Below are 17,396 nucleotides of genomic sequence, written 5' to 3'. Positions count from 1 at the left end.
TCGAATGTCCCCTTTTTCCATCTATTTTTTACGTGACTGCCATTAATAGATCGGTAACAAAGACAGAAGATATTTATAATTATTAAATTGAGAAAGGAAATGTTAACTTAACGTTCCGGTATCAGTTATTGTTTGTTTCTTCAAAAGGGTACTCAGTGATTTTTCTTTTCAGTTATCATTGTATTATATTATTAGATGTAATCGAGATTTAATCAGAGAAACAAGAAAGGAGGATAATTCGTAAAGTTGTGCTGAAGATAGACACGATGAAATCAGTTAATTGTTTTATTCTTCTTCTATTGTAATATTTCTGAAAGACAGAAATTCGTGTTGAGGTTTAAGCATGGTCTGTATTCCTTATTTCCAGTGTATTTCAAGCCACCTTATTCCTCACTGCTCACATACCCATGGTTCTCATCACTTTCTTTCGAGATTTTATCAACCGTGTGTTTAACATCATTTAAATGTTGTTTTCTGTTTGTTTTCTTCGCAGTTTTTACGTATGTTCTATGTACCTGTGACCCATCAGAAGACATTGAATTACTGTAAATAGTTTTACTGTTGTCTTTCTCTTTGGCATGACGCAAGGCGAGCTTGGCTAGTTGGCGAAGATATTCATCCACTGACTTTATTTTGTGACTAATATGTTCTTCGTCACCATAGTAACCTGAAGATATAATCATTTTAGTTTAATTGACCCTTTATAACTAATAGTATTTCTTCCGTTGTGTATGTATTTTCAACGTTTCTTGCATAAAATTCCACAATATTTAAATATTTTTATTTTGTCGCACCTACTGTTTTGTAGATTTGTAGATTTGTAGGTATTTGTATTCATAACATTCCTTTATTCATTCATTGATGGATGATAAACATTTTATATCAAATGCTATATACAGAGTCAAAACAAAAACAATCGATCCGAATGACATTTAAATGTAACTAGCTCTGTACAAGGTCCAGTTGTACTTTCTTTCAATGTACGCTTCTTCAAGGTACGATTTTTGCATTGAGTAAAAGCACGTTTATTAATATATATTTTTTATTCTAACAAATTCTAGATCATTTAGACAGTAAAATAAATCCTATAAGTAAGTTCACTGCTTTTTCATTAATTACTATTTTTGATTTTTTTAAAGACATTTAGTAATACCATTGTTAAACATATGCTTTCAATATACGATAGATATGGTTGATTTACCTTCTTGATACGGTATGAATATTTTCAAAATCTTCAGACGCCGAAAGCATACATTTTTAAGACGATATCGATGCATACAACGTCGCCAGACACGGAAAAAATGTCTTCGTGTACATCGTAGACGATATTCTGAAAAATATGTATTACGATCAATTGCAATTTTTGTCTTTAAAACATAAGAGAATGTCATTGGCATCATTGTAAAGATATTTAAAATTATTATTGCAAACAATAGTGGAGGGTGTCATTCCCTACTGGACATTGTAACAGTATCAGCAACCATTGTGAGTATACCAAAGTAAAAAGGTACATATTTATAATAAAACATTATACCCACGCGCGAGGAAGAACGTGGCGTCACGTGATGCTTTAGTAACATTTCTTAAGCCCTAGTCACGCACGTTTTACTACGTTTTAAAATGGTACGTTTCAACTACGTTTTGAATAAAAAATATATCCCGTTATTTTGAAAGCTAGGTTTTACTGGGTTTGTTCTACGTTCCTATCACGTTTTGCTACGCATTTGTATGTGTAGACTCACGTTTCAACCACGTATTGGTACGTTTCGATACGTAGTAAGCACGTTTTGTTGCGTTCCGCTAAGCTTTAATACGCATTTACTAGGTTTCTACTTTGTTTCAATTTTTGGTACGTTTGTTGTTTAATTTTCAAAACATACAGGTCAGGTCCAGTTTTGAGCAAAGGATCACAACGTTTCGATACGCTTCGTTACGCATATTCCCGATTCGCTACGCTTTCAAAACGTAGTAAAACGTAGCTCTGGAAACGTGACAGTGTGACTGGGGCTCTTTCCTTTGTTCAAAACTGGAATTCAACAACAAAAGCAGCAAACATTTAAACGAAGTTGAAACCTACTAAATGCGTACCAAAGCTTAGCGGAACGTAACAAAACGTGCTTACTACATAGCGAAACGTATCAATGCTTGGTGAAAACGTGGGTCTTCACGTTCTTATACGAAAGAAAACGTTTCTTACGTTTCTACTGCGTTTCGATACAATTCGTAACGTATACTCCCGTTTCGCTACGCTTTCACAACATAGTAAAACTTAAAACGTGAAAAATGCTTAAGCCCCAGAGCTACGTTTTACTACGTTTTGAAAGCGTAGAGAAACGGGAATATGCGTAACGAAGCGTATCGAAACGTTGTGATCTTTTGCTCAAAACTGGACCTGACCTGTACGTTTTGAAAATTAAACAACAAACGTACCAAAAATTGAAACAAAGTAGAAACCTAGTAAATGCGTATCAAAGCTTAGCGGAACGCAACAAAACGTGCTTACTACGTATCGAAACGTACCAATACGTGGTTGAAACGTGGGTCTACACATACAAATGCGTAGCAAAACGTGATAGGAACGTAGAACAAACCCAGTAAAACCTAGCTTTCAAAATAACGTGACATTTTTTATTCAAAACGTAGTTGAAACGTAGCATTTTCAAACGTAGTAAAACGTGACAGCGTGACTAGGGCTTTAAGTCCCAGTCACACTGTCACGTTTCAAGATCTACGTTTTGAAAACGTAGCGAAAAGGGAATACACGTAACGAAGCGTATCAAAACGTACTGATCCTTTGTTCAAAACGGAACTTGCCCGTATGTTAAAGGGGCACTAGCTGTCAAATGCATGGTCACCGATTTGTCTCAAATTCTCATAGTTGATTTATAACAAAGTTAAACTTTTATCCAAACTATCAAAAGTCTAAAATAAACAGTTTACAGAGCATGAGGTAGATAATATATAGGTTCGTTTCGTGTGTATTTTAGTCCACACGCCATCTAATTAACTATCGATTTGACCTCAGATGACCATATAAGCGATGTAAACATAACTAAAAATATGAATAGATTAAACCAACACGTGCAATTGGATTTTAATAGGTCTGTTTGATTTGATTTTATAAATTAAAAATAGATGTTTCTCATTGTTTTTAATCATAAGAATGATTTTATGTGCATCGAATTAGTAATGAAATGATTTACCGTAGTTTCACTTTCATTGTTGACATTCTTTTTCTTTAAATAACCAGTACACGTGCAATGCATGCGTTGTCAATTTCTAGCTAGGGGTTAAATTGAAGTTCACATGAATACGAATTTAAAGAGGTCTACTCATTCACTTGCAAGTGAATAACTAATAGCCAATGTTTCTTAGCGTAATTTGACAAAATTGAACCTTTTTGACTGCAAAAAGCGAATTGTTATTTCACTATTTCACTTTCGTTATTGATTGAACAAAAAAAAATCAAACTTTAGATTTTTTATATATCTCGTAGCTAGTGCCCCTTTAAGAAAATACAACAACAAACGTAGCGAAAATAGAAACGAAGTAGAAACCAAGTAAATACGTATCAAAGCTTATCTTGAGTAATAGAACAAATATTTGAAAAACGCCAATTTCCAGAATAAATCGATTTCTTATTCATTTTTTTTTTAACATTTTCGAGATAATTCATTGAAAATTGATATAAAAAAAATTTCTGTATCAAGAATTTAACCAAAATTGTTGTATATTTCTTCAAATTTTGAAAGTATGGAAGAAAAAAATAAAAACAGAATTTGATCTTTGATCTCATTTTATGCAAAACTGTTACCACATTTCTTTTTGACGACATCGGTATTTCAATAGTACTCATTTTTCCGAATCCAATGATATATAATATAACCATATAGTATGTTTGACGATTAAATCTAAAAAATATTGGGTCTGGTCACCGTACTAAAAGATTTTCCCGGTGTAAGCTGTCAAACACTTTCTCGAAGTCCACGAAATTTACTAGTAGATTTCTCTGCCACTCATGACACTGTTCTCAGTTGTTACATAAGACCAATATGTGGTCTATGCAGCCTCTACCTTTTCTGAAACCAGCTTGTTCTTGTCGTAGTTTCTTATCAACAGCCTTTATAATTCTTGATATTAAAATTATGCAGGAGACCTTACTTGGAATGGATAGTAAGGTGATTCCTCTCCAAATATTGCAGTAAGTTAAGCCTCCTGATTTTGGTATTGTTATGATGTTGACTTCAGACCAACTGTTAGGAATAACAGCTTGCACCCATATTTTCTGGAATACTGGGTGTACAGTATCCGCTGCTAGCACTGTATCTATCTTAAAAAGTTCTGCATTAAGTTGGTCTATGCCAGGTGACTTTTTGTTTTTCAAGCTTTTAATGGCTGCCTGTATTTCTTGTTTTGAAGGTGGATCTGTGTCTATTTCAAGGTCTAAGGGTGCCTCAGGAAATTTTTCTAGATTATCTGGTTCTTTTCTATTAAGATCCTCTTGAAAATGTTCCTTCCATCTCAAATATTGATCTCGTTCTGTTGTTAGCATATTGTTGTTTTTGTCTTTAATTGGCATATCAATTTTAGCTTTTTTTCACTTAGTTGTTTAGTTACTGTGGATTCATTTATTTTCGTGGATTGCTGAAAACTTGCAATTTCGTGGATATTTGGTTTCATGGTTTTGCCAGTCTCTGCATACAAAGCCCATTGGTATTATGCTATTCGTTGAATATTTGAATTCGTGGTGCATATGTACCCACGAAACCCACGAAATTAGTTTCCAACGAATAATAATGAATTCACAGTACTTGATAAATCTGTCCCATTCTTCTGCCCCTGGTTAGACCTCCACAAGATTTGACACTTCTCATCAATATTTGTTCTATAGTCAAATCTGTAGAAAGACCACTCCAAAAATGGTCTGTTGTATGTAGTATTGATGAAGAAAAAAATCTATTATCCATTACTTAAAAGGAACTTTTCATGTCAAACAGTCAAAACAAACAAGCTCGTTGGTTTTCCCGTTTGAATAGTTTTACACTAGTAATTTTGGGGCCCTGTATAGCTTGTTTTCGGTGTGAGCCATGGCTCCGTGTTGAAGGCCGTACATTAACCTATAATGGTTTACTTTTATAAATTGTTATTTGGATGGAGAGTTGTCTCATTGGCACTCACACCATATCTTCCATATATATCTTATTAACGTGCTTTGTGACAAGCTAAAAGATAATAACATTAGATGTAAGAATGTGACTGGTGATGCAGATTGTGCAAACAGCTTTGGATTGTGCTTTGTCTTTAGTAGTCATAGTAAATGGTGAAGGTACGAATCTATTTGTGTTACTTATTCATCATGTTAATCAGCAGTGCAAACGGGTTATTTATAAATCTGAATAAATGACAATCAACCAAAAAAATGAAAATATGGAACATAAAACAGTCTAAAGGATTTCTTGGGGATGATGTTGCTCTTTTTGCATTCTATAACAGGTTGTGACTCATCGTCTAGGCTTTTTGGAATAAGCAAAGGACTTCCATTAAGATCAAGTTTTCATGAATAAGCCGGCTTCATTAAAGCAGATATTATCAAAGCAGGAGAAGAAGTGCTCACATGTTTATATGGAGGACTTCCTCTAGAAGGACTTTACATTCTTCTCTGGAGAAAATTCAAATCTATAGTAATTACTGGAAACACATTGGTTCAGGTGAAAAGTTTACCACCAACATCAGATTCAGGGCAATTTCATAGTCTTCGAGTGTATTATCAGAAGAAGTTGACATAGATCCTACAGACCATGCAGACTATGGTTGGGAAATCAAACATGGAAAACTTTGTCCAATTTAATGGAACTTCCACCTGCTCCTGATAAGCTTCTTAACATTTAAATATTAGATGCAATTGTAAACAAACTGTGACACCAAATGATGTGTCTGTTGAAAAAATGGTTTCTGAAAAATATAAATAGTATTTTTTTCCAGTTTTTGATGATTTTTTTACAAATTTAGCTTTTTTCACCTAAAATCAGTTATTTTACTATTGATTTACAATGAATTTTGTTTGATCTGATTATAATTATATTAAGATTTCCGTTTTTCTATTTTGGAGTGATTCAAAAACAGTTAAAACTCCAAATTGATGTTTTTCCAGTTTTTAACGATTTTTGATTGATTTTACTATATTTTACCCAAAATCATCATTTACCCAATAAAGAATTGCTGTAAAGTTTATGAATGATTAAAATAAAGGTTTTTGTCTTTTTTAAAGAATAAAATGAACTTCTATTACCATTTTTTATATTTGCCTGTCTGTTTTGGTAATCAATTCACACTATGTGAATCTCAAATTCCAACAAAAATTGGATGTTTTCACCTAAAATTTCATGTTTATAAAAAAAAAAAACTATTTTTTTAATATTTCATTTCATAAACACTGTATAAACTGTTGTAAAACTTTTGATTTGAAATAATTATCATCAAAAATGAATGTTTAACAAGCTTTTCCCAGTTTTTCGCTATTTTTGACAAATTTTGCTATTTTTCACCCAAAAAAAGTCATGTTCCCACTCAGATATCTTGGTAGACTTTTGGTATGTTACAAAGAAGGCCATTTTGAATCGAAAAATACCAAAACAAATTCTGTTGCAATTTTTTTGAGGTCAAATGCTATTTTGACTAGACTATTAGCGGAACGTAACAAAACGTACGTGCTTACTACGCATAGAAACGAATCAATGTGTGGTGGGTGCGTGAGTCTCCACGTACTTATACTTAGCAAAACGTGATAAGAACGTAGCACACATCTAGTAAAACCTAGCTTTCTAAATATTCAAAACGTAGTAGTCCAGTCAAACTAAGATTTAACCTCAAACTAACTGCAACAGAAAATGTTTTAGTTCTAATCTATAGCATTATGCCCTAAATATACACAGAAAAAAGTCCCATAAAATCAAACTCGAGGAAAACTCAAAATCAGCATTTTTAATTTCCTTTGAAAATTATCATTGGAAGGGGGGATAACTCTGCAAAAAATACTATTTTTTTGGTCAGTTTTTGGTTTATTTTCTTGAAATTTATGCCAAGAATGATACTTTGATGGGGTTATAACTTTATATTTGACTGAATTATATAATCCTCTGCGCATGAAATGTACAAAACCGAAGTGTTATGGGTAGTTTTATTTTTTTGAGCATTTTTCATTTAAGAAATTGCAAATTTGAAGCTTTGTGACCATTTTGAAAAAAATCTGGTATTGTTTATATCTATATATTTTATTTTTTCAGCATCTTACTTATCTGGAGAAACTTTAAACCACAAAAAGAAGAATACATGCTTAATTACTTTTTATTAAATTTGAGATTCCTTACCTTGACATGTTGAAAAATTCAATAAAATGTCAACTAATGAATTACGAAGTCTATATTAAAGCTTGATAAAGTATATTAAAACACCTTAAGAGTTGTTTGTTATACTCTAAAGACCGCTTAAAAATCAAGAATCAATACATTCTAATGAATAGAAGCTGTAAAGTTATAATTTTTTATCAATTTTTATTGATATTTCTGCCTTTTTGCAAGAGTTATCTCCCTTTTCAATGCAAGTCTCCATAGGAATTTTTAATGGTGATTTTTTTAGTCTTTCTCAAGCAAGATTTTATGGGACTTTTTTCTGTGCATATTTAGGGTATAATGATAAAGATTAAAACTAAAAAATCTTCTGTTGCAATTACTTTCAGGTTAGGGTCAAATTTATGCTAGAATGACTGGACTATAGTTGAAACGTAGCATTTTAAAACGTTGTAAAACGTGACAGTGTGGAATGGGCTATAAACTTTTAGAAGGGACCTTTGAACAAATAACATGTGCATATATTGACGGATTGGTAGAATACTATCTGTTTATTTTGTTTTTCATGATAATGGATTGTTAATCGCGGATCACAGAGTACATGCATTTGATATGTATTTTATCTTGTAAAATTTGTTTTCGTGTTAATCGATTGATTTCAGCAAATGTGCAAATTTTAGCAGATGTTTGAATCCGAGATGTGTACTTTAATGCAAGTAAAGAATGTCATTAATATATATTATTTGTTGTTTTCCCTTACAAGGTCATAACATTAAGCAGGACTGTTAATCAAAACAAGTTTTTTTTGTATACAGTAAAAGCACTTTTAATGATATTGTAATGAAGATGTTACATATAGCAGTACAAATTTGTATTTGATCATATGCTCATACGCTTGATTTTGGAACTTTGCCTCGAACTTACGAAGTGTTTTTTTTTTGTGCATTTTCGAAGTATTGTATCGTTGCTGTATCCATAGCGTCGCTAGTCATTTTGCAAATTTCAAAGACAGATGACATTTTGATAACATTTATAAGATTTGAAAGAAAACGCTACTTTGACGTTTACCCATATGGGTTAATTATACACTTCAAGTAAATAAAAATAATATTCTAATTATCAGGGACTCCTTGTAACGAGAAACGCATGATCGTTTACACACTGTACAATGATTCGATATTGTTTGATTGAAACCGACGGATACGACCAGTCACCACTGTTGTAATACAGTACGAAGGAGCATTTTTTTTTCTTCATTTTTATTTGTTAACTTCTAGTGCGAAATAAGTTGTTGATATGTTTATATTTTGAAAATGATCGTACTAAAAACGAACAGTATAAGTGATATATATTCTTTATATTTTAAGTATTATATTTCTGAGCAATATGTTTGTGTTTTCCATTCATGCGATTTGAATATGATAATCAAATTAACAATACTAAAGAAACTCGTGTTGTTTATAATTGTATTCTTATTCTTTTGAAATGAGTTCACAATTCGCTGTGTTTGATTAGGTTGTACTGTGCATTAATCGCATTCATCTTCAACTGTGAGTAACTTTTAAATGTTTATCTGTCAAATATTTGTCTTCAGATTCCGATCCTACATTTTCAAGTGTTTGTATTTAAACTTGCCGTTCATTGTTTAAGGACGGTAGTAGGACAGGACAATTACTTCTATTTGTCTTTTATTGTACATATAGTTTTTGAGTAACTATCGTCGCGATTTCTTTTACACTTGATTCTATTCTTGCTATATATAAATATCCTGATTATTTAAATTTCTCAAAAACTTCAGACAGAGCTGATACATTTTAATCTCACCTTTCCCTCCATGAATAAGTCGTCCATTCTTAAACTTCAAACTGATAGGTCGCCTATGATGTTTGATAGCTGCTTTCAAATGACCTTTCGTTCTGAGATTGGTCCCTTTCACCTTTTTAATTTTATACACTACTAGGCGTCTGAATATTTCTCCTGGTCCTATTAGTCCTTGTTGTTGCAGTTTAGTCAAACAAACACTTGTTTTTCCATTTTTGTGTATACACGATTTCATTCGACGTATTAATTGACTTTTTTTACATCCTGCCTTGATTTCATGATCTGAAAATACATGTTTTTTTTTGCGTGTTTTTCAAAATATATACTAAATATTGATGCATTGAGAATATGAAGAAGTAACCTGTGTGTTTGAATACAACAAGACTTGTCTACCCTTTATTATTCGTGTGATAAAAAAATTTCTATTAATCTTTCTAGTTTTTACATTCAACTTGATAATAAATGGTAAATTAGATTATACAAGATTTAAAATATCAATTAAGTTCAGCTACGATTATCGCACTTCAGTGTATAAAAAAAAGTTGTATTATATTTTCGTGGAGCTGTATTTTTATTATGTGATACTTTGAAAGATATTTGATTTTGATGCTGCAGTACTTTTTGAAATCTGTAGCAGGGAAGTCTTTTTTCATTTGTTTATTTAAGAAGTAATAACTATGTTTCTCGATTGTTAACAATGTCTGTATTAACAATATACAGCCCGTAACAGAGAAGTGATCGAATTGATGTTTCTTTACGGTGACCAGGGCCGTAACTACATTGAGGCAAATGAGGCAAATGCCTCGTGTTGGAAATTTAAAAAAAAATGAAACTAAAGATTTTCTTCATATCAAATTGTTTTCACGGAAAGTGTCTTACAAGAAGCAAGTTCTCTTCACTCTCTGATGTCGCCCCTGCATGTTTTTTTAAGACCACCAATTTATCGATATCAAATCATTTGAAAAAAACATTAATGTATTGTCATATGACCTTTTACATTGAAGGGTTAAACTTGCATTAAGTCGTGTTCAGACCCTTTAACAGAAAATATAGGAATATGGAGTAAACGTGCACGGGACATAATCGCACACAAAGTCAATGCAAAGAAATATACAAATGATAAATGGTCAAAGTTTTTATTCCTGTTCTTCATCTTGATAGTTGCTGGAGGGTCTTCAACAATAAAAGAATCATTTATACCGTAAAACAAGGTCAAGATGGTTCTTAGTGTCGTCTTAAGCAGTACTAGTACTTAAAGTATAATACTGCACTGTCACTATATTTAAATCTAGTTATAAAAAAAAACACCAAAGTATAAGCACAATACAAGACAAGAACAGACAGACATACAGACAGATCCGGTTTTAATGATTATGTGAATTACGATTTTTGCTTTGTCCTACATATCGGTCTATTAATATTGTCCCTAAAATCTAAAAGTCTTATATTACAATGAATCTATGTTTTCGCTTTGAGACCAGAATATTGTCAAAAAAATAGCTGAAAAAGAATTGCGTTTCAATAAAGAAAGAGTCCGGGAAACGCTCAGAATGCATGATTTTGCATTATTTTTCTTAGTGTTTCTGGGGGCCTTCAGCGGCCCCCAGACCCCTCGCCAAAATTTTTTCGCCTCGCTACGCTCGTCGAATGTATTTTGCCTCACTATTAAAAGAGGCTAGTTACGGCCCCGTTACCGTCAAAATAAGCTACGTTATCGACAAACTTAATTGAGTAGTGACCGAACTATTGGTACTTTTACGTTAAAAAGATTGACAATGCTGACAAACTTTCATGTGTCGATAATCAAGTTTAATACCGATAACATTGAAAATAATTCTAATAATATGAAACAAAAAATGTCCATGCACCATTTCGATTGGGCGAAAAGTAGTCAGATCTTCAAAGTCAGAACAGAAAAAAAAGATTTATGGAAGGACGTCTTGATAGTATTATTTCCTTTACAATTTTACCCAAAACTAAAAGAAATATACTGGTAAACAAATAAAAAGGTGTTTGATAGGAATGAAGTCCTTTATTTTTTCGAACTACAATGTGTACCGTATGTGTGATGGATTTGAATTCAATCAATAACTTTGAAATGTTTTCTCATATTATTACACAAAAGGGAGGACTGGTTATTTGTACTTCTGTTAGAATATGTCTTCGTCCGTTTCACATGCCAAACTTTTTTCTAGTGCAGTTTAAACGGGAAAATTTTGTTGAGAATTTTTTTTAATATGACAAAATAACGAGCAAATCTATTTCTTGCAATGGCACACACAGAGAATATTTTTTTTAGCGGTGAACGCACCCGACTACGCATGCAGTAAAAAGTGTACTTTTACGTCGGATACCGGGCAGTGTCTTTGTTATATCTGTACTTTATCAAATACATGTACATGTTAATATTTACTTAATATTAAATAGGTAAAAATTATTGCTAAAAGCCTGTTCAGGGTTTCTTTCTTGTGTATGATTATATAATTTTTCACATGTCTGAACTCATTGACGATAATGTAAGGTGCTCTATTAGGAAAAAATGGATTTCTAGTTCGGGTTTGAAAAAGACATTTCGCCTTTTCTTGAGCCTGTTTTGTACATTTAGTTTAACAGATATGATCCAATGGAAATTTTCACATGGAACCTTCGGTAAATAGGAAAATGAAAAGATATGGGGTAATTTACAGAGAGACCACACTCCATCCATGATAAAAACGGAGGGAATTAAAAAATCTAGAGGTCTCCACAAGGCTTTCAACAAGGTTGGAATCTCACTCCTTCTGAAAAGCTCTAAATCGCCCCAACGTGTACATACGTTTGGTCATCAAGAAATTCTGGTTTCTCTTTTTGTCTGTCATGATAAACATTCAATTCGGATTTGAATTTAATTTACCGAAACATTTCCGTACATTAAATCTTAGGACGGTGAGAACATTTTAAGGACGCAACAGACCGAAGTACAATTTTAAGTAGTACATAGATGTGCATTAATTCAGCTTCCTGTACATGTTCATGAAGTTCTAAATCTTGAATGTTGATTTCTTTAAAAAAAAAACACCATTTTTTTACAATAAAAAATCTCAAAATGTCCGTTAACAATAAAAAAGTTTGACCATGAAAAATCACATATCTAAGAAAAGCAGTCGATTAATTGATTATAAGAAAGTTTCAGTATATCATGTCAAATTTCTTTAATTTGAGAGTTTTCCTTGATGCGGGGTTCACACATTGCCGATTATTGCTCCCGTTTGAGATCAGACAGCGATACGACACGAAAAGTGAAAAAGTCGGATTAGTATCCTCAGTTATCTGGTATGTCCTATTATTGTCTGAACGCAGTCGTTTTAGTTTGTAACAGATTCCTACTGGTCGGGAAGGGTCCGAATAGTTCGGCAAAGCACCCCGACAGTTAGGTGCGTCCCGTAACATTCGGGGAAACTCAGCAGATTTTGTCTAGTCGGATTACAATCGTGCCTATGTCGTGACAGATTCTGCTGTATCGGATCGAATTCCTAACAATGTTCTGTGTATTCGGGACGGTGTCCTGTGGAACGGGAATGATCTGGAGAAGTCCCGACAATAACAGAATACAATACGACTGAGACCAGACAAAGCCGTTTGCAATGCGATAGAGTGGACCGTGGTAGGATTACGTTCCGACAGTACCTGATCATCCCGAGTATGCCGACAGTTTTCGAACGGATAACTTCCGTCAGCGTCGATTCACTGTCTTGTCACTATCTGATCTCTGTCGGATTACATTCGGTAGAATCGGGACGCAGTCGTGACAGACTCGGTCGAATTTTACCTGGCGAAAGATACAAATCGGATTTCCATCCACGATTCACAGGATCTTGATCAGACTTTTGACAAATTTTAATTGGGAATGGTCCTGTCAAGGACGGCAGTAAAAATCGTGAATGTATGACCCCAGCTTTAGTTACAAATGTAGCATGTCTGATAGTGTTATAAAAATGAATGTCTCAGAAAGTGGTGAATTAGTTTCCATAAATGACAGATGAATCGGGCCAAGCTTAGGCCGTGTTCACATTGACCTAAACTCGGTGTTGTGTAAATGTAACTCACACGTAAACTAAACAAAATAACGTTCCCATTGATAAAACTCAATGTTTACATGTAGTGTAAAACATGTTTGGTCTACATGCAGTCGATACTCGATGTAGGCCTTGTGTAGATTAAGTGTACACAAAACTAGGCATTTAAAATATTAGTTTCACCGTGTATATTTAAGGAAGAAACAATTTTTGAATAAAATTGATATTTATAACAATCATTTATAAAGTTCTTTACAGAAATATTTGTCTAAACTTGATATATTTTTTTTTTATTTTAAACTTAACGTAGCTTTGTTAAGCCCTTATCAAGACTCAAAGCAGTATCATTGCCGAACACACAATTCATTTGAAAATTAAGGACTTTCCGAATCGACGTGACTAGCACAGAAATGTTTGCCGCTGGTCTTTACTCAAACAACGATTCACTCATAAATGCATTACTTAAAAAGTGTGAGGTAAATGTATGTATTGTTTGTCTAGTACATGTATCTCGGATCCGTTAAATTACCCTCAAATCTAAAAAAAAAAAAAAAAAAAAACCATTACCCCTCCCTGTGCCAAATACCCCTTGGAGAAGAAATACCATTTGAAACAAACAGAAAAGATAGGAATATAGTGATCCCTAATATATCATTCCTTCTTCTCCTTTAATCTCTGTACCGATGTAATGCATTGGCTTTATGAGAATGAAAATATATATTCTTCGCCTGTAAGCACGCTGCTGCAGCCTACGTTTTATAATGCTTAATCGAGACATCTTTATTATTTTTAAACTACTGCAAATCATCAAAATGGCTTTCATAAAGAAGCAATTACTTAACTTTAAAAAAAGGGGGGGGGGGGTATTTTGTTGATTTATCTGAGCCAGAAATTTTTCCGCGCAAACGTTTTATTCCGTTTTTTTTTTTATGCTGGTAATCAATTTTTGTTTTTCAACATTTAACATTATAATGTATGGGGAAACTCTTGATTTAGAACATTTTTGTATCATCTGTAGGACCTTTTTTTTTTTTTATCCAATTTGGGTTCGGAATATTTCCATCGAAATTTTTGTTTAGATTTCGGGATTAAACTGATTTAAGTTCGGGACATCGGGATTTCGTGTTTTCAAGCCCGGGATTTCGGGATCAGGACCCCTCCTATTCCCCCTCATTGTAGTCATGAATATTTATCGCTTATATTAAATTGATAAAGATTTTATCGAGGTCGCACCAACTGTTAACATGTAACATGATCTCGTCGATTCGCACGACGAAGCCATTGTTTATGACAGAACACACATTCTAGATTATGTATTTTTGTTTCCGTCAGTTCGAAAGTATTTGATCATTTCAACTCCTTTGTATTTCATAATATGTGTCATGAACAAAGACATAATTCGATTGAATAATGATTTCCTCGTAACAAATGATAGAAATTTCGGAGATCCCGTATTTGATCCTTTACCGTTAAAATGAAAATGCCAATGACAGAGGTTGATTATAAAAAATGTTTTACTGTGTTAAAAAAACTTCGACTTAAACAATGAAAACTTACACGTTAGGCATGAAATATTTTGTCGATGAAGAACATTTAAATTATGTCACATCTGAAATAAGTTTGTCGATAACGTAATTTATTCTGACGGTAAAGAAACGCGAATTCGATCACTACTCTGTTACGGGCTGTATTTTTGAGTTGAAATCAAACTTTAATAGACAAGAAATAGTTGAAAACCACCTGTCCTTCAAATTATTTTAATTATTCAGAATCATTGTTATCGAAAGGTATACACAGTTAACATTTTGGCATAAGTAGAATTAATATTTAGTTTTTGTATATACTGAGTACTTACACACACTTGCATACACCAAACCACCAGTAAGAAATCTTATCCCTAATCCATGAGCACCGTTGATCAAAATTTCTCGTCTACCTAGCAGACCTCTTTCAGAAAGCAATGTCAAGCAATTAATAACTGCCGTTTTATTCTTCTTACAAACATTAAACTCCTGGTAAAAACGATCTTTTCCACACAGGTTTCTGAAAACTGCAAAATTGTGTTTTATTTGGATAAGAGGAGAAAAGCATAGGGAGTATTATATAGAATTTTCTACAGAGTTTGGTATTTTGTGTTACTTTACTTTTATAGTAATTGTAGAAAATCCATTTACAGACTTTTCTAAATCAAAGCATATAGAACAACTTTCTTTTCATCTCAATTGACTGCGAAATTTCCTTTTTTTTCAAACGTCACATTTGATTGAAATAAATTTGATTGAAAAATTACGCCAACAATATAAGGCTTAAGGCAAACATGTAATCTAAGCCATACTGTAAAACAACATGTTACAGGCTTCAACATGGTAAAATGTATAACAACATGTTTAATCGGTATGTTAGCTGTGCATTCCAGATACAAAAGGCGAGATAGGGATTGAACTAAGTCGAAATGTGAATTTTGTTACAAAAATTGAAATAAAAAAATTATAGGCCGTATCCATGATTATTTCAGAAATTAATATAATTTACTTATTAGGTTATATGTAATCATTATTACTTACAAAATCCATGATAAATTACTGCTTGTTTTGTAACCTTCACTCCAAAATTATTCAACTGTTTTCTTTGTATATGATTACTTGGTGCTTTGTGAAGAGAATTGTTGTCGCTAGTAAAATATTGTGACCGATGTATGTTCGTTCTTTTAATATCATCTTTATCATACGATATTGCTCCTACATAAGAAAATTAAATATAACCAATGAAATTAACTGTCAAAGCTTAAAGATTCGTCATTTTATCTGAAAAGGAAGTGATGTTTAATTGTATAGCATTTTTTTTACTAGTTTTTACTAATTTTGTGAATCCAGATAAAAATACTCAAAGATTGATAAAGACATTTTAATTATCAAATTTTCCACTTATATTTTGACATTTCCCATTTTACTTGACATTTCTCAGTCCAAACTTAACATATCTCATTTGGCACATTTCGCGACTCCAACTTTGAACTGAAAAATGTCAACTTGCAATTGAGAAAATTGAGGTTGGAAGCATCAGATTTGAGATGCGAAATGTCCCTACCGGTCTTCCGTACAAATCAAAGGATTTTAAACAATCACGAAAATATGTTATTACAAATCAACCATCTTCAGATGTGCAAAATGATAGGCAGGGTATAGTTCTTTGAGTATTGTATCAATTTTGTCATTCAGATTAAAAAAGACATAATATGTTCAACATTATTTATTTGAAATTAACATAGAAAATAAGATGATCAAAAAACAATATTACCTTGGAACAACACCCCCAGCCAGAATATTGTCCACATTTCTCTTAACTTGCCTTCTTCGTGGAATAATAACATGAAGTGAACCATTGTTTTTTTATTCAGGTAAAAAAAACCATATGGTACGCTATTGTACTTCTTTCAATTTACACGGAAAGAACAATAGTTATACATATAATCAATACAAACATAACATAATAACAGTATAATCATCGACAATTGTAAGTATATGACTGAAACTTTTTCAACTGATAATTCTTTATAGTATTATCAGTATATAAACGTAGATAAATATTCCTCAGGGTCTTGTGATTGTTTGCTATAACGTCCAGTGAAAGATATTTCATGCATATTTTTGAAAACAAAATACGTTTCTACAATGATTTTGAATAAGGAGATAAATGGGGTTGCATCTTAGATATTAAAGACACATTTAATCTTGTGACGAAGTCAATAATGATTAAATATATTTTATTACGTAATTACAAAGTCAAGAAAGATTCTAAAGTTCAAATGTTCGAATGTTCACAACTGTCTTTAAAGTAGAATTGTTCGAATGTTCAGTATCTCACACGGGCACGTGATCGTATAGTGGTATAACTGTTCGTTCATGTTAGAGTATTTCGGATATTAAGCACATTAGTTCCAGCCTACCCACGAGGTGGGGGAGACCTTGGCGGAATCTCCGGTACCAATCTCTTGTACCAATCTCCCCCCCTTCAAGTCCAAAGCTGGATCTTATATAGTCCAGTTGTCCATAAACATTGGCCCATAGCTAATGGCCGGTTACGTATTCGTCTGGATGTTAAATAATTCTAGTCTATGGTTAATTGTCAAACCCTGAAGGATACATGTTATTTCATAGTAACCTTGGTCATTTAT

At 32.7% G+C, this 17,396-nt stretch overlaps 1 protein-coding gene across 1 annotated transcript; it reads right to left on the bottom strand.

The window, feature by feature from the left end:
• Positions 1-271: 271 nt before the first annotated feature.
• LOC139517889 (uncharacterized) lies at positions 272-16,705 on the bottom strand. Its single transcript, XM_071309380.1, has 6 exons — positions 16,520-16,705; positions 15,787-15,960; positions 15,078-15,272; positions 9,171-9,449; positions 1,202-1,330; positions 272-667 (listed from the first exon to the last, which is right to left on the bottom strand). The coding sequence occupies exons 1-6, from the start codon at positions 16,602-16,604 to the stop codon at positions 384-386; spliced, it is 1,146 nt and encodes a 381-aa protein (XP_071165481.1). The 5' UTR covers positions 16,605-16,705; the 3' UTR covers positions 272-383.
• Positions 16,706-17,396: the final 691 nt, after the last annotated feature.

This window comes from Mytilus edulis, chromosome 3, assembly GCF_963676685.1.
Source record: "Mytilus edulis chromosome 3, xbMytEdul2.2, whole genome shotgun sequence".
NCBI classification, from domain to species: domain Eukaryota; kingdom Metazoa; phylum Mollusca; class Bivalvia; order Mytilida; family Mytilidae; genus Mytilus; species Mytilus edulis.
Note: the sequence above shows the minus strand (reverse complement) of the source record. Positions and strands in the feature narration are given on the sequence as shown.